Genomic DNA, 22,098 nt, shown 5'->3' on the forward strand with positions numbered 1-22,098 from the left:
CTGTTCCAGTGTCTCATCACCCTCACAGTAAAGAATTTTTTCCTCAAATCTAATCCAGACCTGCCCTCTTTGATTTTAAAGCCATTCCACCTTGTCTTACCTCCTCTTGTAAAAAGTTTCTCTTCATCTTTCCTGTAGGCTCCCTTCAGGCATTGGAAGGACAGAGTTAGGTCACCCTGATGCCTTTTCTTCTCTAGGCTGAACAATTCCAATTCTCATAGTCTTTCCTTCATCCCACTAATCATCTTGGTGTCCCTCCTCTGGACTCACTCCAACAGGTCCATGTCCTCCCTGTGCTTACACCCCAGTGCTGGTGGGATCTCAGCAGAGCAGAGGGGCAGAATCCCCTCCCTGGCCCTGCTGCCCACACTGCTTTGGATGCAGCCCAGGACCCCATTGGCTTTCCTGGCTGCGAGCACATTGCCAGGTCATGTCCAGCTTCTCACCCACCGACATCTCCAAGATCCAAATATCATGTTTTTTCTGTTTGTTTAGTAAGTTTATTTTTGGTAAAATGTCAGTTCAATGTCAATTCATCTTTGTTTTTTAATACATTTAATTTTGGATAATAAAGGGCCATTTTTCCAAGTCTCTAGCCATGCCAAAATTGTTGTCCAAATTGACCAGAGAAAGATTGTCTAGTGGACTTCTTTGCATTTGTCTTTCTCTGCTGTGGTCTCTGATCTGCCTCATGTGAAATAGCAACTGGCATTTCCATTTCTGTGGCCATTTCAAAAGACATTTTCATTGCATCTTTGCATATATGCAAACCATCATTCCCTTTGAGGACTCCATTTGAATACCCACAGTCCACCAGTGGCAGTACTTTTGCTCCCGGCATCTCTTCTGGGATTTACTTGGAAATTTCTTGGTATCTCGTCTTACAAAAAGAAAACACAGGTGTAAGAAAGTCCTGGCCCAAAGACTTGAAAAGATGGCCCAAAGTAACTGTTTCTGTCAATAATTAAACAAGCTTGTCAGTAACTGTTTTCAGTTGTTTAAAGTGGTGCTGTAATTTATTGCAAGTACACTGAGATGTATGTCACTCTTAGGGGGTATCCTATCCCTCTCCATCAGTGACTGACCCTACGCTCACGGCGGAAGCACTGGATCAGACCATCGCCGCCTTTGACACGGTGGAGGATCTGCTCAAACACTTCAACCCGGACTCCTGGCAAGAAGATCTTGAGAATCTGTACACAGACAGTGGCCACCATTATCGAGGCAGGAGCTACCATGACAGGAAGTCCAAAGGTAGGAAAATACTTTGGAACATACTTACACATACTTTGGGGAAAGGACAGGATATTCCTTCACTCCTCATAGGAAAGTCCATCAGTCAGGTGTTACATTCTGGCGCTCATGTTCCTGTTGGAGTCACAGGGCAAGGTACCACCTATTAAAACCAGGGATGTGTAGTTCAATCCTTAATCAGTTTCCAGGTAGGATCTCACTTGAGAAATCAGACTGAAAACTGCCCATTTTTATGATAAATTCACAAATAAGAACACAGGTCCACATGTAAAGACATATGGTTCTAAGCTTTACCCTCTTAATCATTGCTTTGTGTGTAAAGCGTGGGGCTCCTAATTACCTGTGTTATCATCCTTCTTTAAATACCCTGCTTAGGGACTGTTCTCTGTTGAGTGAGGAATGATCACTTTTATCACATTGTGCTTAGGGAAGCATCTGGTGCAGACACCTGTATGTGCAGCTGGTTTTTTTAGGATGTGAACATTTCACTGTTTTTCATTATGTTGGCAGGGAACATTATTATGGTTTAACATCTTTGTCTGTAATTGAGCAAAGCACACATTTCTGGGTTATGTTTCTTGTTTCCTTCTGTTAGTTCAAATAATCCACCAAATGGTAAAGCAAAGGGGTGTTTAGCTGGCAGTGCCAAGCCATAATGAATAAAGCAACACTATTGAGAAGTCACAGTTGTGCTCTGAGGTAACCATGCACTGAAGGGCCTGACAAAATTGCCCTTCATGTGCTGTATAAATGTAGGAGGTCTGTTAGGATTCTTTAGGATGACAGTCACTGTACTTTTCACACCAGATCTGGAGTTGAAAATTTTGTTTGATTTCTCATGTTGTCATCTATTTTCAAGTTATGTAATCACATGCATTCTTATTTGTAACTTTATAATTCCCAAATCACAATTCCAATTCTGTGCAATCTACCATTTATTTACATCTCAGATCCCATCCCCCCATACCTTAAGCATGTTCTAAGGAGCAAGAGAGAACTGTAGTTCCTTGTTTGTAACTTGTTATCAAATTATGAGGCTTTGCTCTTAAAAGGGCTATATAGACTACATCTGTATTAGGGAAAACTGTCAAAAAGTGTTCCCAGGCCCTGAAATACAATCATTATATTGCTAAATTGTCAGCCTGGTCATTGTTAGGCATGAACCAGGATCTGACAGAGGCCACCTGTCATTTATGTGCCCACCATGACTTGGAGAGTAAGAGGTGAATGGCAGGAATGTGGGCTGTCCTGTGGCTGTTATCCTTGGAGCAGAATAACCTCAGGCACTTGCTGTGTATTAGTAGACACAGTACTGGTATACAGTTTCCAAGACAGGTTGGCTTTCTTTGTTTCTGGGCTCAGCACTTCAAAGGAATCTGTAATAAAGCCCTGAGCACCCATTCAGCAAGAAGTGAACCCCTTTACTTTGCTCCCTTTTGGCACGTCAGAATTTTCAGGCAAGAACCACCATTGTTGGGGAAAAACTTCACCTAAGTATCACTGCGTGACTTTCAAGAGTGTTTTGATCTTCTGTGGGTGTGTGGAACATGATCTGTGTGTCCCTAATTCATCCAGGCTGGATTTGGCACCAGTAGATATGTATAAAAAAGAAATGAAGGGTCTGTTCTGTTTTTATTAGAAGCTGTTTAGGATCCTGTATCCTGTACTGGTTCTGTTTTCCAGATATCATTTCATTCTCAGATCCTATTTGGCCCAGTATCCCATATATTTAAATAACCACATAAGTATAAAATAGCATTTGATGCTTTACTGATGCTAATTATGCAGACTGCAGGTATCAAACTGATCTGATAGTGCTAAGAAAATTCAGATGCATAACATTTTTCCAGTTACAGTTTTAATACTTGATTTAATAGGCTTTTTTGTTGGTGGTGGTTTGGTTACAGGAAAAAGAAAAAAGGTTTTATAACAGTTTTCCTTTTGTTTTTGAACTAAAGGCCGAATTCCCTGACTGTTAGCATCTCTCTGGGCTAAAGTACCTCACCACAGAGAAATCTTTTAAAAATTTCAGTTAAGAATTTTTTTTAGTCATAAACTTCTGACAAGATTAAAGGCTTGTTCTTGGAGGATGTGAGGAGTAAGGAACAGCTTTACAAATCCTTAAATTAGAAATGTTTGGTGGCTTTTAAACATGGACAGAGTGGATCTCTGAGGAATGTTTATAGGCACTGGGGTAACCTTGCAGCAAAGAGAGCAGTAGATTATATCATAACTTATTTCAGATATCTATCTGTTTCAGCTTACAGCTTAGGTTTTATTTTTTTATCCTAAGTTAGAACAGCCCTGGGGCAGGAAAGAGCAATTTGATGTAATCTCTGCCTATCTTTCACAGCATTTTCAGATCACACCATGTAAATGGTATAAATTAATCACTAATACTTTCACTCCTATCCAACCTTCTACCCATACCAAACTCTGGCACAAAATTGAGCTAAGAGAGGCAGTGTTGCTGAATACTAATTTTGATAACAGGGACAGGTGATAAATGATATTTAAATGGTGTGTTTTCTTAATTCGCCAATTAATAATCTACAACTATCAAGGTCAACCAAATAAGAAGTCCGTATTTTATCATAACTGAAACTCACAGAATCGGGGAATAGATTAAGTGGGAGGCCACCTCAGGAACTTAAATGCCCTTCCTCAAGGCAGGGCCATCAATAGAAGATTGCTCATGACCATGTCAAGTCAGGTTTTTAATATCTCCAAGCATGGAGGCTGCTCAATCTCTCTGGAACCACTCTCTGAACAAAAACAAACAAACAAAAGCCCAAAATCTAGTTTTCAACATTTAAATAGGTTTTTATATCTTAAAATTTGAGTTCAGAACCTTTTGTTCTTTAAAAGTAGTCTCTGGCTCCATTCTTGCTTCTTCCAATCATTGCTACATCGATGCCAATGGTATGAGGCTCAGCAAGGCTGAGTTCTGCGTCCTGCCTTGGGTCACAGCAACCCCAGGCAGTGCTGCAGGCTGAGGACAGGAGCTGGGAAGCTGCCCAGTGAAAAAAGACCTGGGGGTGCTGGTCAGCAGTGGCTGAGCATGATCCAGAGTGTGCCCAGGTGGCCAAGAAGGCCGATGGCATCCTGGCCTGGATCAGCCAGGTGTGGCCAGCAGGAGCAGGGCAGTGACCGTCCCCCTGTACCCAGCACTGCTGAGGCCACAGCTCCAATGCTGTGCTCAGTTCTGGGCCCCTCAGTGCAAGAGAGACATTGAGGGGCTGGAGCGTGTCCAGGGAAGGGCAACGGAGCTGGGGAAGGCTCTGGAGCACAAGTGCTGTGAGGAGCAGCTGAGGGAGCTGGGGGTGTTCAGCCTGGAGAAAAGGAGGCTCAGGGGGACCTCATCACTCTCTGCAGCTGCCTGACAGGAGGGTGCAGCCAACTAGGATTGGTCTCCTCTCCCAGGCTGCAAGTGACAGGACAAGAGGAAATGGCATGAATTTACAACAGGGGAGGTTTAGATTGGATATTAGGGAAATGAGTTTCACAGAAATGGTCATCAGGCGTTGGAATGGACTATGCAGGGAAAGTGGTAGAGATGCCATCCCTGGAAATATTCAAAAGATGTGTGAATGTGGCATGTGGGAATATGGTTTAGAGATTATTATGGCAGTGCTTGATTTACAGTTGTATCTTTGATGTTTGAAGGCCACAGGATTCTATGATTTTTTTGTATTCGTACACATTAATGTATGCATATACAGATCAGTCTTTTCCTATATATCTCTTGCAAGTACCTAAAGTTGAAGAGTGTGTGGATTAAATCCATATTTATGGTAACTCCATTCAGTCAACAAAATCTGATCTCACACCTCTACAATATTCATGCAATTCTATTGAGTTAAGTGCATTTCTTTCTTCTGAAACCAAAATTGCATTTCTATTGAAATTTCTATTGCATTTCTTACTATTGAAGTGAGATATTGGTATGAAATGTGTCTCACTAATAACCACATTAAGTTTGATATTTAATTCTCTATATGTTCAGCAAGGTTTGCTGTTAACCACTCCAGTGAAAGCTAACCATAAAATTACTGTGCAATCCAGATGGCAGAACAGGACAGAAAAGAAAGGAGAAGATGCATTCAGATTTTCACAATTCTGAAATGAGAGGCCTTGTATAAGGTATAAACTATGGTGTACACCTACATGAAAATATGATAGATATTTCAAATAACCTCTCCAGTTGTAAATATACTCATAAAGGCGACCAATTTCTGCATTTTAGAAACTCTGAAAGTATAAATATTCAGCTTTATTTTCATCCTAGGTTGTTAGGAAAAAAGTATTATTTTAAAATAATTCCTTTTACATTTCTGTAATATATTGTAATATATTGATGATCTCAGTGTCATAGTAATTTGATTATTACAAATATTAAGCATCTCCAGAAAGATATCACTTTTGGGTTATTTAATACTGTTCATGGCAAGAACACAGGTAAAGAAGTAAACATCCATGCTTCACCGTTATGTTGAAGTTCTTCGCAGACAAAGATTTCTGTTCTTCTAGAGAGTCATGGGGAGAGTACAGACATGTTTCAAGGAAGCATCTTCATCCTAGTTTAAATTTCTGTAAGCATGAATTTATCTGACTAATAGTATTAGAAGAGCTTCTAAGAGATACTGTTGCAAGCAGTTCAATCCACCAATTAAACATTATTTAATTTTTCCCACATACTTGTTTGCATTTATGTTTTGCTGTTGTCTCTGATTTCTTACCTCCCATTGAATAAGGATTTTTAATTAAAAGAAGACCTCCACCTGTGAAATAGTTTCCATACAAATGAAGAAAGAAAGGAAAAAGAACAAGGTCACTGTTTCTCATCATAGAAGTAAATCTAAATGTCATGGAGCTGGTACCCAAAGAAAGGGGTTATCTTTAGAAAGGAATGGAGTGGGTTTTTTTTTTTTCCCATAAATAAACCTTAGAAGCAGGAGCACATGTAGATAGATACATTCTGGTAATTCACAAGATTATCCCTTCCTCTAAGTTCATTTTCTTTGGAAATAATACACAAGAAGCTTTTGGCTATCAGAGGAAATTAATCAGGTGGGACATTTTTGCAATAGCATCTCTCTCCAGTGACAGCTTTACAAGTTAAATAAATAAACTCTTGCTGGCATAGCCACACTGCTCTCTGGAAGGGGAGTAGTGAGGTCAAACCATGAATCTTCACGGAATGTTTCTGCTGTTCACTGCCAAATCAGTTCCCAAGATCAGGCAAGTTTCACCATGTCCTTAACAATAGTTTTTAATTGTCATAACTTAAAATAGTCCAGCAAGAAGTTAAAATTTTAATGTTATTTCTCGGAGGCTTGCAAGCAGTGGCCAATAAATTACTGCAAGCATCCATGCACTCTTCCTTGAAAGATTCTGGGATGGCTACCAGCAAGTTTCAGTGCACCAGACAGGGAGTGCAGGCATCACAAATGCTGAATGCTTGCTCATTCATGGCAAATTTGAATATTCTAAGTACATGGAATACCTTCTTAAATAGCTGATAATTTAAAGTATTCCCTGGGCTTAAAAACCAGAATATTTTCCCCACTCTTCTTTAGTTAGGAGCCAAGTTGTCTGTTGCATGCAAACTGCACACATTCCTTCATTTCACAATGTAATTCAGATCTACATTCCTACCTTCCCTCTCTGTGACAAATGAGATTTTCCCTCGCATGTTACGTGATGCAATTGTTGGTCACTGCAGTGAAAGATTCTCTTATTAAACCCTTTTTTAAAATGCTAGTGAAACTTATAGCATGTTATTTATCACTGGAATAAGCTGCTCTTTTCCATTGATTTCAGTGAAGCAGTGTCCAATAGTTTGGCCTGCTTTTGCTACTTGACCTGTACCACAGCTGGTAATTGGTTTGCCAGTCCATAATAGGCCTATATATTTTGCCCTTTGTTCCATGAAAACAGTTATAATCCTACTGAAATCTTGATCTTTTGTTCCTCTAAAATGATAGCTGCTGTATTGAGGAGATTTGTCTTGATGCTGTGATTCTGCAGTAAATGCAAATTGCAAGATCTTAGATCTTCTTAGCTCCCATGAGAAGGATTTAGATAGCTCTCAAGTTTCCAGGTATATTTAACAAATTGCTTATTGTGATATCATTAAGCATGTGCAGTGGAACAGTCAAAAGCATCAGCCATATGTGTTGAAGTCTAAAAGCTACAGGGTTTGGTCAAAATTTTGTATGGAGAAGAATGATTTCATCAGTGTCAGAGCATTTAGATGATTTAACCAGCAGAAGATGAGACTGGGAAATTATATTTCATTTGTTATTGTCATATAATTGTAAGAATATCATTATCTTGGTAATCCAAATATTCTTTGTTACATTGTTGAGATTATAGAATCACAGAATGGTTTGGACTGGAAGGGACTTAGAGATCATCCAGTTCCAGTGCCCTTGCTATGGACAGAGACTCCTTGCACCAGACCAGGTTGCTCAAAACCCATCCAACCTAGAACACTGCCAGGAATGGGGCATCCACAACCTCTCTGGATCACGTTTTCTAGTGTCTCACCAGCCTCACAGTAATGAATTTCTTCCTAATATCTAATCTAAACCTATTTTTTTTTTGTATGAAGCAATATCCCCTTGTCCTATCACTACTTGCCCTTCTAAAAAGTCCCTCTCCAGCTTATTTGTGAATTTTCCAACTCAAGTTCAGCCACATCATAGCTTCAGTCAGATACAGCACTGCTCTGAATGTCTTTGATGGCTTTTACAGTGCCTCTAGTTTACCTGCAGATCTTTAGCAGTATTGACCCCAGCGTTACCCTGTGGGGAACACAAATATTAACCAGCTACCAGATGTACTTGGAATTGCTGACTACTTTCATCAAGTTTCAAATATTCCAGTTATCTACTGAATTTGTAGTCCACCTTTTCCATTATATCTCAGAAATCTGGCTGCAAGGATGCTATGCATCTCTTTCAAAAATCAGCAGATGCCTCTGCTGCTTTCACCTCATCCAGCAAGACAGATGTCTCAGAGCCAGTTCTGAGGTTGGTCTCGTTAAATCTATTCTGGATGTTCCCAGTCACCCCCTTGTCTGTCATATGCCTGGGCATTGCTTCCAAGAAGGATTTGCCCCTTAATTTCATCGTAGACTGACCAGTCTGCAGCTACCTGAATCCTCCTTGCCTTGCCTTGTAGATGGCTTTGACATGTGGTATAGGAATACCATGGCAAGGTGGCTGCCATCTCTTACACCTTAGCTCTGTTCTGTGACTGATGCATGAAGTGTAGAATGATCAGATGTGAATTTGAAGCAGATAAAGTGTTAAAAGCAACCCTAACAGACTGACTGTCTTATTAAAATTAATCAGTGACCAGCAGCTGATTAAACCAGAGGTTTTCTTCTCAATCTTTAAGGCCTCCTTTTTCAGAATAAAACTTGGCATTAGCTGTCGTCTCTGATTTCAGTGCCTACCTCTGATTGAGATCATAGAATCACAAAATATTTTGATGAATGCTTCAAGGTAAACATATGCCATAAAGCTATGTGAAATGAGGATGGTTTTAATCAGAGGATTTAAGGGAAGGAAGGGGCAAACTTTGGGCCCCAAGTATCCTGTTTAGTGCTCCAGTGCATCTCTTTTATGCTTGCCTTACTTTTAAGCTGTCTCTGATGCAGACATTCTGCAATAATACTTGGGAATTATTTGCATCCAGTCTAAAGAACCTTTTACTTCTAGTTTTAAATTAAGGACTCCAGTGGTTTCAGTCCTTGATAAGTAAAGCAGCTGGATTTCACACCAATCACACCAAGGCTCGGTTACATTTTAGTCACAGCAGTGAAGTGATGCATGAAACTGACTGTACTGTAAAATCTCATTCTTATATGGATGAGGAAATGGACTACTTCCAGACAGTAAAACAATCCAAAGACAGGAAAAAATGCATATTAAAGCTTTCAGCAGAGAGAGTTCTTTAGAATAAAATGTGCTCTTTTGTTGGGGGGCAATAAACTGTGGTCTAGAGCTTAGGATTTAATTAGGCAATGGGAACTGTTCTTGTGTGTCAGTGTGGTGCTACCAGAGTACAGGATACATTGTTCTGAGTACTCTGCATGCTCACCTTATTCCCACCAAGCACTGCAGTTCTGTAGAGCAGAGTAAAAAAAGAGTGCAGGTGTTTACTTCCAAATTAATTTTAATGGAGGATGACTTGTGTGTCTCTTAAATTGTTTATTTAGGCTTTTCTTCTCTCCTTGAGATTACTCATTTTCATTTGCAACATCACTAAAATAAGACCTTCCTGCTTATCTGAGTATCTCATAGATACTCCCCTGAATTGCTACAGTGTCAGTGTGGATGATCCAGGCCTTCCCCTCAAGCAATCTCATTAGTGATGAAGGCAGCAAATTTTCAGCCCTCTTCTTCCTTTAGTAGATTTTTCTGTCACATCAGTTGGCTGAAGTGAATAGGAGCCAGCTAGTGCTTTCCTTTACCAGTTAGCAAAGCTGATGGCAAAGGTCCTGGTGAGAATGTTTAGAGGTGTGGGAAACACTTCCTTGTGGAAAGAATTAGCCTGAAAGCCTGCAGTGAGAATACGTGGCTTTGAAGAATGACAGTGGAGAAGAAAATATAATCTGTTAAAACAAAGAAATCAATATACCCTGGACTTGCCAGTCCTGGCTAAAGACACTCACAGTGTATTTTTCTCTCCGTGCATGAGTGTACCACCAGTCCCATTGATTTTGTGCTTATAGCAGGAGGATGATCTATACCTCTTCTGGAGAGATGCTAGCTCTCTAGAGAGAACCACTGAGATTTCATGGGGGAATGTATCATAATTGCTATAAAATAGCAATTTATCTGCTAAATTCCCATTGACTGAGATAACACCTTGTCAGAAAAAAAGTGAATCTGCTATGATTTTCTGTAATGGCACTTCTGATATTTATGTATCCTTGTCTCTTGCATATCAGCCTTGTGATTACCTCCAGGTTAGAATGTAAAGGTGCATGATGTTTACAAATCAACCACTTTTTCCACAATTAACTTAGTGATGTTGACAAGGCCTGAGTCACAGAAAGTATGAAGTGTCTTTGTTGTAAGGTTTCACATATTTGTATTAAAGCACAAGCATAAGTGTTGTCAGAAGCAGAGGTTATGTTGACCTGTTAAATATGCCCTGAAAATTTGATATGTTCACAAACACTAGACTGTTATCTCAGTTCTCACTTGAGCCAATCCTGTTTTCCTGTTGATGCTTCTGTTAGCAAATACTGTTTGGAGTCAAACTCAACACAAGTTCACATGCCCCGCACTCCTGAATGAATTACTGAGCTTTGAACACCTAGTTGGTAGACAGAATACTAAGGAAAAAAGAAGACAGAAAAGGAAGGAAAAAGAAATCTATTTCTATAGAAATAGAACTCATTAAATTTGTTGCTTTTATCTGTGTCACAATTGTGGAAAATATATTTATAAAAGCAGTTTTTGGTTTTGCTTTAGCTTTACAAGCCAAAACTAGAAACAGCATTTAGACTCACATTTGATAGTCTATAAGTTATTTTTATGGCTGGCTTTACCACTTGTTTACATGACAGATCTCGCATACTAGGCATTTAAACATCAACCAACTACTGGCATTCAAAGGGCCTATTAATTTTAATTGTATTTATTTGTATGCCTCTAATAGTAACACCAGATAAAATTAATGCTGCTGAGATTGGTTTCTCCATCTAAAAATGAACCGTCTAAATTCTGTTCATAAACAGTATAGACAGGCAACTTGAGGAAGAAAGTCATGCAGGCTGTCCTAAATGCTCTTGCCATGGAAGGGATGAATCACTCCCCAAAAATGTTTCTCTAGTGAGCACAGGAAGGGCCTTATTTTTGCTCATAATAAAAAAAAAATAGATCTTAGCATCTAGGTAAACCAGGTATAAACAGAGAAGGGAAGAGAATGTCAGAGGTGGAATCTCTTGCCCAAGGATCCAAATATGTGAAGTGACAAAGCAAATAAAATGACCAGTCCTCAGCTTTCAGGCCAGTATTTTACTGCAAACCTTCCCTGCACCTTTATAGTCAGTGTGATCTATGCTATGGCAGTCAGTGGGAGAAGGATGATAGCCTGGATGGCCACCTGTAATGATTTAAATTTGGTAGGTTTATGTTTATCTGTTCAGAAGTCACTCCTATAGTTCACATATTTTTCAACCAGCACCCCATCACTCTGTGTTATTGACTGCCTGGGGAGCTTCATCAACCAAAGGAATGTCCCTCTCTAATGAAGCTTCTCACCTCACTAATGAAGCTTCTTTTGCATTGCAGTTGACCTGGACAGGTTGAATGATGATGTGAAGCGTTACAGCTGCACTCCAAGGAACTACTCTGTCAATTTAAGGGAGGAGCTGAAGCTGACAAACGTCGTTTTCTTCCCCCGCTGCCTCCTTGTCCAGCGCTGTGGCGGAAACTGTGGCTGTGGCACTCCAAACTGGAAATCCTGCACCTGCGTGACAGGGAAAACTGTGAAAAAGTATCATGAGGTATTTTCATTCTCTCTTTGTTACTTCTTTTGGGTATTTATTGCTTCCATGGATTCTGAAGTCTTTTCTCAGAGCTGTGTGTGCTGCTTGTTAAGAGACTATGTAGGTATGAGAAAGGGGTGTTGACAGTATTTATGTGTAAGTTAACTCAGAAGAAGTTGGAGAGAACTTTTGCCACCTCTGAGTGCCAGCACACTGAACTTTGAGAACCACTCATCCTAGTGAACTTTGTTTCAAGAATGAGCCTTATGTTAGACTGATTTTTCCCAGTCAAGGACTAATACAAAGTAAATATATATACCACTGGAAATACTCTTTTTAGTAGCACAGAGACATGGATTCCTTGAGATACTTGACTTCATTTCCTCTTTCTTTAAACTTATGCTCACACTTGGAAATTAAAATTAAGTCACTTATAGGAGGCAGCTGAATCATTCAGCCTTAGCTTTTTTTTCCCCACTCAGCAATTTTTCAGGAGAGCAAAATTTTTGCATAGGAACAATGCCCATTAGTTTAATCCATTCAGGATGCATCTAGAGAGGAAAAAACACAATGAAAGAGCATTTTGTATTCTTACCACTAACACAGTATTTTCAGATGAAGACAAGACTGGAGAATAGTTAATATTTTCTCTAATTTTAAACAAGATGCAGGGGATGACCCTAGTAATTACAGAGTAGAAAGCCTTATCTCAGTGGTAGAAAAGTTAATTGGAAAAAAAATTAATAGTATAAAGCACCTAGATGACTATGAGCTGATAAAATTAACTCAGAATGCCTTATATGTGAATAAGTATTTATACAGCACCACAGTATTGTACAAGAATGCTAAAAGGACTGGCACCTCCTGCAGAGAGCAAACAGTCAACCAGACAAGATCAGACATGGATTAGAAGCTGGTTAAGAGATAAAGAGCAACGAGGTGGAAGAGACAAATGATTTTCTAAATGGGAAAGGGCTATCTGAGGGTGCCCCCAGTACAAAGGTTATTATTTCACATGTGTTCAGTCTGGAGGGAGGTGAACAGAGAGGTGGCATAAATGACAGGTGATAACATACTTGAACAGGAGATAACATACTTGAACAGCAGAGAAGGCTGTGAGGAATTTCAAAGGTCTTTGTAAATGCTTATAAATGCAGGTTAGAAAAGCAGCAAGCATTAGTGTGAGACATCTCAACTATTCATTCATATAACTGGGTGAGTGAGGGGAGGAGGAAGAAATGAGGGGTGGAAATTGGGCTAAAGGTCAAGCAGTGAATCACTGTGAAGAGCTTCAGGAAAACAGTTTAGTGCAGTGATAAGAAAAAGACAAGTGACAGTCTTCTGCAGGAATGGAGATGAAGGGGTAATAACACAGTAAATATTGTGGTCTGGATAAATTGGTGGGGGACTTGACCATTGGTGCTTAAAAGGACAAAGTCAGGACTAGAAAAAATAAATAGAAGCAGCAAGCATACATCATGAGAGATGTAGGGGAAGATACAGATCAAAAACATATTTAAGGAAAATGGCTCAAAAGTTTTGGATCATTTCATTTAGGAAAAAAAAAAACTAAAGAGAGGACACCGAAAGATAGGAAATAATGAATAGTAGCTAAAGGAAAATTAGACCTTCCTAAGTAATCTTTTTGTTAAGAAAAGAACAACAGAGAGACTGGAAGGAAACTAAATTAAAATTATAAAAAGGAATTGGGTTTTTTTTCACAGTAAATCTGTATGGAATTTCAACACTTAACTATGAGTTGTGCATAATGCAGAAGATTTCTGAAAGAACTAGAAGTCAAATATAAACTGAGGAATCCTGGCTTACAGCTGTATCAAAAAATTAAGTCAACTACTGACAGTAGCTAGAAAGAAAAGTGCTGTTATAAATATGTTGTAAAGGACTTCTTTAAGGTGTTTAGAAACAAGTATTGCTGGAATATCAGAATATCACACTAGCCAGGTATTGCTCAGCATCAGGATGTCATGACTTATGACTGCCCCAAATTAATAATGAAATTCAGGAAATTCAACATTCACACAAATATATCACTGCTAATTTATTTTCCTGCTCATTTCTACTCTGAAAATCATATGAATTCAAGACAGTGTTTTATCTTTAACATTAAATGGCCTTTGTAAGTTTAAATTTAAATTTTATCCCTTAGGGATGAATTAACAGCTCACTGAGCAGATATTTAGTCTAGTGTCTCCCATTAACATGAGTGGAAGTCATGCAGATAAATTCATGTATGACATACTAAAGATGTGTCCATTAATTTTAGTCCAAAATGTTTTCCACTTTATTATTATTATTATTAGCCACACACAGTTAATCAGTTCTATTCTTATTCTCCTTTGACACTTTAATTTTACTTAAATACCAGGTGGAAAAGGCACTGAGGAGCGCCCTCTCCACATGCCAGTTTTAGAACTATAGAGCCAGTTTACTCTCTTAAAAGCCTATTTGAAACCCACTAACCTTATCCAAAGAGCGTTTACTTGCATAACGAAGGGTGGAGCTTTACACTTATGAAATCCCCAGCACCATTAATTTGGTTAAAAAGCTCAGCCTCCTACTGCAGGAGGACATAGGCCAGATTCAAACACAAGTCTCAGTTAATTTGATTTACAGAAGACACCAGAAGGAAATACTAGGTGTTGGAGCAAAGAAGGTGTTTGAAGTATCTGAGACTTGAGACCTGCAGACCCCGGACCCCTTCTCCTGCCAGACTGATTTTCCCTATCCTGGAGCTTCTTCTGCTCAGCTCCTGAACCTGCAAGAGTTTTGTGTCCTGCACATGGATATGCTTGTCCTCAAAATGTAAAAGTGTCTCTGGAGATGACTTAAAAGTTCCTAGGCATTTCTGAGCTACCCAGTATTTCTATGTGAGAAAGACAGGCAAATTTTCCATAAGCAATAGGCTCCTTTTTTGGCTTTGTAGCCAGTTCTGGAGTAGCTGCATGTTGGTAGCTGTGGGGACCTTAAAGTCCAGGGTTTCTTGAAAGAGAAGCTTCTAGTCCAGAGAGATTTCAAGGTTATCTTCTCCTTATGCTCTTACTGCTTTTTAGTTCCCTCTGAGTTCCTGTTCAAAGCCTCCCAGTGTAATCACTGAGCACTCTCTCCTAGCCTGGCCTCTCAGGACTAATAGCTGTCATGTGGAGCCTTTAATTTTCCCAAGCTGGAGAGTGCTGCTCCAGTTTCCTGAACGGAATGTACCGCTCTTCTCTATCATGTCTGACTGTAGGAAGTGATGCAAAAACAGGGAAAATGAGAACGTGAGATGGCCACAATAAGGGGTAGCTTTTTCCTTATTGCCCTGGGAGATGGTAATCATGAGATCTTTGGTCTTCTTTATAGCCTGGAAGTTTGCCCTGACTTTACCAAAATACTCAGCAGTTTTCAGAAATGAATGGGGTCATAACTTGGGTAAACAGATACTTTTATTGGTGGGGTTGGATTTTTTTTTCCCTTGCAGGAGTCTTGTGATGCTCTGTGGTTTTTCCATGGCTTCTGGGTTTGCTTTGGAGCAGAGCAAATACTCTGGACAAATATTCATGACTTACCACACAGTGTCACGAACCCTTGAAACCAAACAAGCCAAGTCCTGGCAGTGTCTGAAAACGTCTCTCAGGCATAGTCTGCCATGAGTGATACTGAGTTATGTTGCAATGCTCTGTGCAAGGGAAGGACAAAGCAGTACATGGAAGTGGACTCAGCACACCTTAATCAAAGCTCAGCCCTACAACTGTCTAACTTTCTAGAGCAGACCTGATATAAAAATGTGCTTCCCATTGCAGTTAATTTCCTTAAAAATGCCTGGAGCTTCTCTTTAAAGAGGCACAGGCTCTAAACCTGGAGATTACTCAGCACAGAGAAGGTGTGGGGGAACTCAGGCCAGGACTCAGTTCGGCTGTGGCTGTGCCATCCAGACAGCATGCACATATCTCGGAGAAACAAGAAATCAGTTTCCCCATCTCATTGCTGTAACTGATGAGATGTGAAATGAGTTTCCCTGGGGAATAAGTGCTCTTAAGGTAGCAACCAGAATTTGTCAGAATGTATAAAACTCTGCAAATACAGTGCTGAGCTGCACACCTAAGGGACATAAAATGAAAAAAGAAAAGTGGTGATAGCTGATTGCAGCTTTTACCTACTTATCTGTCTCTCCTGTAAATCCTGATGTGTTGTCGACTGTCTATAAGGTGATTCTTCCCCCACCCCTTTTTGAAGCATTATGCCTCAATTCAAGTTTGATCTTGACTGTAGCTTGTCTGGTGCCTTCACAGGATGTAGATTCAGTTAATTCTCAGAGAGAAGGTTTTGATCAGTGTTAGGGTGGCAATTTCATAACCTTTGGTTGCTTTGAGAGAGGCAGTAGGTACCCCAGAGCACACAGTATTGTATCTTGACACAAATTGCTGGGGCATAAAAACAGCTTCAACTGAACCCAACAGTGCAAAGGGAAAACAAGACAGAGGGAATATTATACAGGAGAAAAGAACATGGGAGCACAATAGAGAATTAAAAAGTGAAACTTCAGTGAGACAAACTTACTGCAGTGGAGTTAAGAAATGTAACTAATACAATTGGATGCTGTCAGGACTTTTTTCTTTTTTTCTTTCATTTTTCGGAGAAATGAGAAGCAAACCTCAAGGAGGCACTTGAGAGAGAGGACAATAATTCTCAGCCTATCCTTACACAGGGAAACATAAGAAAACTGGTCAAAAAATGATCCAAATGCTGCTGACAGAACAAAGGAAAGTTGCAAAGGGATTAAAAAGAGCTAGAATCATCAAAGCAGTGTGCAAGGAATATGGTCTGATTGTTGTATGTCCTGGAGTTGATAGTACATGTGTAAAGGAGATAAAAGGTTTTTATGGTAATAAAGGCATAGAATTAGTCTGACAAAAGAGTTAATTTGTGGAATATTGTACAAGAAGCAGCAATGGGATTTATTTGGAATGCAAGTACGAGGAAAAAAATGAGTCAGAAATTACTGCTAGGTCACGGGATGAGCAGAGAGAACACAGAAGTGCATTGAGAGAAAAAGGTTCATTTTTAACTAGATGAAAAATGAAGTTCTTTGGTTGACATCTGGAAGTTAAGTGAGACATCCTGTAACATGTCAGGACAGGGAGGCAGTTTGTGAAGGAGGAGCACCTGTGTCTAGTCAGTGAGAAAACAACAGCTGTAGCATAATGCACACATAATTCCTGACAAGATCAGAAAAAGTGAGGGTCTTGTTGATGTCACATATGTCAAAAACATCATCGCTTTAGTGAGTGCTTCAGGTACTTGAGTTTTAAGCCAATTAATTTTTTTCCATGTTTGTTGTATTAAAACCAGGCATTTCTTATGCATACAAATAAAAAAAAAATAGAAATAATAATCCCATCTATATTTAATAATCCCTTATTTTGCCTGCTACCAGTGATCAGCACGGCAACTCATTTTTCTTGTCTCCGATAACCTGTATTTGTAAGAATACATCTTTGGGTCTATGTCATTGGTTTAGGCTATGTTCCTACTAGAGCAAAGGTCCTTGTGCTAAATAATGAACCACATTCCCATAATACTTGCCTTCTTATACTCAGAGCACAGCTAAATCGTGAGTGACCTTTGGATTAGATAACTTTCAAAAATTGCAGAGTAAGATTTTTTATGTCTATCAGAACTTGGATCTGTGTTGAATGTTTTGCACTTTTGATGCTTCCTCTTTCATGAATCTCAGACAAATATAATTTGGTTTTCATGCTAGAATGGTGTTATTTTTAGATGTGCAGAAGGAGATTAGATAATGCTGCATAGCAGAATTTTAAAATAAGTTCTGCAAAGTACAAATTTCACTATCTAAAATAGCATCCAGAGTTGCTCACCATCCTCTGTCACAAGAATATGAAGCTAATTAGATATTGGGTAAGCCATAGACATATTATTGATTTTCTGTAGGCTTCTTAAGCTAATAAGAAAAAAAAAAGCCAATTTTTGAGTGAGGCTTCATTTTTCTGTTGGTGCTTAAAATACTGGTCAAGAATTTAAAAAAGCAATGTTACTCTTGTTGCTAATAAGTAAATGATAAGTCAAAAAAATGCCTGTGGGGAATTTTTTTTAAGTTTTGACTATGTTTGCTACCCCTATTTGCTTTTTAATAAAATAGAAATCAGCTATCATGGACTGTCATTGCTAAATGTTGCCTAACTGTGAGGGTCAGTGATACCTGGCTAGGACCATCAGCAAATGCTGAAGGGATGGTTCACCTCATCTGCCTCTACCCATCTAACACTTTGAGTCCAAGCTTTGGGCTCCTTTCCCAGTCCCCAGAGCTATCCCTGCCAGAGGTGGGTGTTTCAGGTGTATCATGCTCTGGAGTTGCTGCTTTATTCCAGCTTCTACTGGAGACATGCCATGTATGGATTGGGGTGAACAAGTTCTCTCTAGCTGGGTCCTTTTCCTGGCAGTCACTGCCACTCTGCTGTCCTCAGCCCCACATCTTGAAGTGTTAAGGGTTCTTAAGTGTTCTTACAGACCTGCTGAGATTATAGGGGCCATCATCCCTGACTTCCTGTGCTCCACAGGCGACAGGAGAGCACCTGCTGCCCCCAGAGCACAACCCATACACCTCCTGGAAAGGCAATCCTCCAACAGGCTGGAAACCCCCCAGTTCCTTGGAGGGCTGTCTAAGTGATGTGTGGGCCTGACTTAAACATGTGTGCCCTAATTCCACTTGAAGTTTTTCTGGCTTCAGTTTCCAGATCCTGGTTTTTGTCATGGCTTTGATCTCATTTAAAGAGGCTTTCAGAAACTGGCATCCAAATCCAATACATAATCAATGAGCAAGATTGCTGGCAGGGAAACACATGTAAGCATTTTCTTTATATTTCCTAGATCACTGCCTCCAAGGAAAGTTACGTGGTGGCTACAGTCATCATACCTTGAAACTTCTCAGATAGATGCTCAGACACATCTACAAAGTAAAATACCATCCAGCATGTTGGTGTGCTCCTATGGGCCTCTCTGTAAAAACATGCCCTACTGCCCTTTTTCTTGTATTACCTATAAGCACCAAATCCAGCTCAAAAGCAGAATAATCTGTCTTGATTTTATTTTATTTTAATAGTTTGATAACCATAATTTACTCAGTGTTTGATGAGAGGGACATGACTGTAGTTACATGCTTTTTGTGAGGCAATGATCTGAGTAGCTGAGGCACTGCAATTTGGTGAGAAGTGACAGATGTTGATCCTTTAATTTGTAAACTACAAGGTTGTTCCTTTTCACCGCAAAAAAAAAAAAGAAAACAAACAAACAAAAAAAAAAACAAAAAACAAGCCTTTTTGAGCATTCTAGACCTATCATATCCATATTTTCTTACAGCTACTGATCCCATGAAAAAATGAGTGATAAAGTGTCCTGAACAGAATTTATTTGAGCTGTTCTCATTAATTCAGTAGGTTCTCAGTTTTAAGGACATGACCATGTGATAAATAAACAGCAGCTATTTGCAGAATAAAGGGTTGTGTTCCTTCTACTGTGGTCACCAGAATTGGCCTTATTTCCAGATTCTTTTTAATTTCCTTATCTTAGATGAAAATAAAACTGTTAGGTGGGAGTAAGACAGGGAGCTTTGAATATCAGCTCTGTGATCAGCTATTAAAGGAGCTCTGGAGGGGGATCTGGACAGACTGAATCTGAGACCACTTGTGTGAGGTTCAACAAGGCCAAGTGCTGGGTCCTGCACTTGGGTCACAACAGCCCCAGGCAGTGCTACAGGATGAGGCAGAGTGAAAAGCTCTGTCAGAAAAGGCCCTGGGGGTGCTGGTTGACAGCAGCTGAACATGATCCAGAGTGTGCCCAGGTGGCCAAGAAGGCCGATGGCATCCTGGCCTGGATCAGCCAGGTGTGGCCAGCAGGAGCAGGGCAGTGACCGTCCCCCTGTACCCAGCACTGCTGAGGTCACCCAGCACTGGTAAGGTCACCTCAAATCCAGGGAAGAGGAACAGAGCTGGAGAAGGGTCTGGAGCACAAGCCTCGCATCTGAGGGAGCTCAGGGTGTTTAGACTGGAGCAAAAGAGGCTCAGGGGGAACCTTATCCCTCTCTCTGAGTGCCTGAAGGAGGGTGTAGCAGGTGCCTCTTCTCCCAGATAACAAGTGTCAGAACAAGAGGACATGGCCTCAAGTTGCACCAGGGGAGGTTTAGACTGGATATAAGGGAAATTTTTTTTACTGCAACAATGGTCAAACATTGAAACAGGCTGCCCAGGGAAGTGGAAGAGTTGCTATTCCTGGAAGAATTCAAAAAGCATGTGAGATGTGGCATTAGGGGACAGAAGTTAGTGGTTGACTTGCTGGTGCTGGGATGAGGGTTGGACCCAATGATCTCAGAGGTCTTTTCCCACCTAAAGAACTCTATGATTTGATAATTTCAGCTGTGTTCAATCACTGTTTTCCTGTCTTGTCTGAGGAAGTGCCTGACAGTTCATTTTCTTATCAGCAAAGCCTATATACTGTGCTAATGCTTCTTGATAAAAAACACAGAGAAAGTCCCCGAGCTGTCAGATGGTCTGTTAACTTAAATACAGTCCACATCTTTGCTCTTATCCCATTGCATACTTTGATTTGTTCTCAGCTGGAAAAAAACAGATCTATCTACTCTATGATTTTGCAAACTGCCAGTCATCTGGATTGGTCATAATTTGCTGGAAGACTTCTTTAAATAAGGAATTTATCATAGGTTCAGTGTCAGCATCTGTACTTGATTTTTAAAGTACGTTTTCCTTGAAAAGCATCTTTGAAGTTGTGCTCTATTTTTAGCTCTGTAATAATTGCAGCAACCTGATTGGGTTCAGTTCCTTTGTGCTTGGGACGACAGTATGATACAGCAAATTGTCCTAGTGTCCATCAGGATTTATTGCATATATGGATGCAACCAATGTTTGAAATCAATTCAAATATACTAAATTTTTATTGCTAAAAAAAAAAAAAAGTAAAATTATGTTTCTTCATTTCTAACAGAGCAAAATAATTCTGTTTTCCCAACACAGTACAGCAGCATGTCTGTAACTTGCTTAGGCACGGTCCTTCCTTTTAGTATTACATAGGCTAAATATCAATTTCATCACAAAACAGAGAACAAAATAATAGACTCCGTTCAGTGCTTATCACTTTTGTTATATCTCATGGCTTTTCTAGCCTCAAGACATTAATGGCAGAGAACAAAAGGTCTCCTCCTGAGAGCTGCTAACCTGCCTGCCTTTCCCCACCCACCCTGCACAGCATCTCTGGTTGTCCTTTGGCAAGTGCTTCACATTTGCTTTCTGGGGCTTTCTAATCCTGTTGAAAATGCTAATACTCTGTTGATCTGGAACACAGCCTCTTATTCCCTGTCATTTCCAAAACCATCTCAACTCTCGTATGGTGTTATGACATCAAAATACAGAAACTGCTTTGTAAAAAGGAAGAAGAAAGAGGATTGTTGAGTAACAGAGTGATCTGTTATAAACCATATGATTTGTTAGGGCAGAAACATGGGTGCTTCAGTGAGGTGCTGAGGTGTTTCAGACATTTAGGTCCCACTTCCCAGCTGGCCACTGGCTTTGGGAAGATATGAACTTAACAGACATCTCTCCATCTTTGAAAAAGCAAGAGAAATGCAGCTGATCTGGCAGTCACTTGGCCAAGCCAGCTCCTTTTTACAACTTACAGCCCCCTTCCTAGGGGTCTCAAGATCATCTTGCCTAGATGAATTTTTTTCGGAAGTGTCTATTATGATCCATGCTTCCCTAGGAAGTAATTTTGCTTTCTTGTTTGCTTGACATTATTCACATTAAATTCTTCAAAAATCATTTAGGTTGAGGCAGAGATTTTTAAGATAAGCCAACAGAACTCAGATTCCACCAAAACTCAATAGTATCTCACACGTATTTTGTGCAAGCTCCTTCATCTCCTTCTGCCCTTCACAAGTATTTAAGTTTTGGACCAAATCTAATGATAGGTGCTTCAGAAATTTCAAATTGCATAAAAAAATGTCCCTTTTTCTTAAGAGCAAAAATATTCTACAAGAGAGAGGAGGGATAGGGCAGCTCAAATAGGAATGGGACTGCAAAAATGAGCCAAAGGAAACCTGCTTGATAGTTCGCATGCAAAGGAGCAACTCTGGACATGGTTAGGAAGCTGCATGATTCAAAGATACCTGATATAGGAAAAAAAACAGTCTGTCCAAGCTCCAGGACAAACAATACAGCAGGATGTCAAAGTGTGCAATGAAAAAGCTGGAAATAAAACAAAAATGTGTCCAAATTAATGATGGTCAGGGCTATTAAGGGCTGTTG

At 39.9% G+C, this 22,098-nt stretch overlaps 1 protein-coding gene across 4 annotated transcripts in view; it reads left to right on the forward strand.

The window, feature by feature from the left end:
- The window catches only part of PDGFD (platelet derived growth factor D), a 139,173-nt gene that overhangs the window by 113,494 nt on the left and 3,581 nt on the right, over nucleotides 1-22,098 (forward strand). For all 4 annotated transcript variants that reach the window (XM_071434188.1, XM_071434186.1, XM_071434187.1 and 1 more), the window contains 2 exons: nucleotides 1,053-1,254; nucleotides 11,571-11,785. In XM_071434188.1, coding sequence (XP_071290289.1) covers nucleotides 1,053-1,254; nucleotides 11,571-11,785 — 417 coding nt within the window. The remainder of the gene's footprint in view (nucleotides 1-1,052; nucleotides 1,255-11,570; nucleotides 11,786-22,098) is intronic.

The sequence above is a fragment of the Agelaius tricolor genome, unplaced genomic scaffold, assembly GCF_023055355.1.
Source record: "Agelaius tricolor isolate 1412-34295 unplaced genomic scaffold, bAgeTri1.0.p SCAF_9, whole genome shotgun sequence".
NCBI lineage: Eukaryota > Metazoa > Chordata > Aves > Passeriformes > Icteridae > Agelaius > Agelaius tricolor.